A 1,039-nucleotide genomic window follows, 5' to 3' on the forward strand; every position below is an offset into this window, starting at 1 on the left:
ATGTGTGTGTGTGTGTGTGTGTGTGTGTGTGTGTGTGTGTGTGTGTGTGTGTGTGTGTACTCACCTCCTCTGTAAAAGGCTGATCCTCCACATCCATTTCAATCAACAATGCCTCTGTCTGTGGTTCTATCTCCCCAGCCTCGCCCAGGCTGCGCGCCAAAGTTCTGGGGACAAAAGGATCCAGGTAAGTAAAGGTCAGAGGTCAGCTTTTTAAAAATAATTTTCGTCAAAGTTTTATGGCACTTGCTGTTGTTATCGATCCAGTCATGGTATTTGCAACACAATTAGGACTGCAAGAGCCGAAGATAAAAGCTTTTGTTTCAGTAAGGTTTTACGGTGTTCCCAATTGCATAAGTTCACATGAGCGCCAGGGTGGTGGATGTCAACAGAGAAGTCCTCACAGGGAATCAGACTTACTCTGCTCGCCTCTCTAGCCTCAACAGCGCACAATCTGCTTCGACTATCAAGGCATCCCGGAAATAGCAGTTCACAAGAGTGTGACAAACATACAAAAGAAGTAGAGGATAAATGACGATAGTCAGGATTAGGAAAGAAAAAGCAGCAGTTCCCTGTTGTAGCTCAGGCACAGTTGTGAGCATAACATCGATGAATCAGCCCATTTACAATTCTACTGTGCATAAGAACATACTAATGTCCCCCCTTTGGGAATGGCCTAAAATCACTTCAGTCAGCAGCATCGCCCTGGGGGGTTAGGCTTCAACCCTGCCTCTGAGTCCAACCCGGGAACGAACTCAGATCTACTGGGTATGACGGGGAAACGCCTAACCGCTACACACCACAGACACTGGTCCTCTAGTCCCAAAAACCAAAAACATATCACGTCTTTTGTAGCCCTGGTCATGCAGGAGTTCACGGCAATGAACGTGCTGATAAGCTAGCCGGCCAGACGGAGATTGGCGGCACCATGAAGCTAGATCCGCCAACAGTCATGGCAGCATTGACAGCATGGTTCAACGACCACAGAGAGAATGAAGGCAGCATTGACAGCTTGGTTCAACGACCACAGAGATGATGAAGG

The 1,039-nt window shown here is 47.7% G+C and overlaps 1 protein-coding gene across 1 annotated transcript in view; it reads right to left on the reverse strand.

Moving 5' to 3' along the window:
* Positions 1-97, reverse strand: part of LOC101845656 (DIS3-like exonuclease 2) — a gene marked incomplete in the record, with an annotated part of 18,857 nt that extends 18,760 nt beyond the window's left edge. Inside the window, 1 exon segment of the mRNA XM_013088902.2 lies at positions 65-97. Within this exon segment, the coding sequence (XP_012944356.1) occupies positions 65-97 (33 nt within the window).
* Between the last annotated feature and the right edge of the window lie 942 nt (positions 98-1,039).

The sequence above is a fragment of the Aplysia californica genome, unplaced genomic scaffold (assembly GCF_000002075.1).
Source record: "Aplysia californica isolate F4 #8 unplaced genomic scaffold, AplCal3.0 scaffold00829, whole genome shotgun sequence".
NCBI classification, from domain to species: Eukaryota; Metazoa; Mollusca; class Gastropoda; order Aplysiida; family Aplysiidae; genus Aplysia; species Aplysia californica.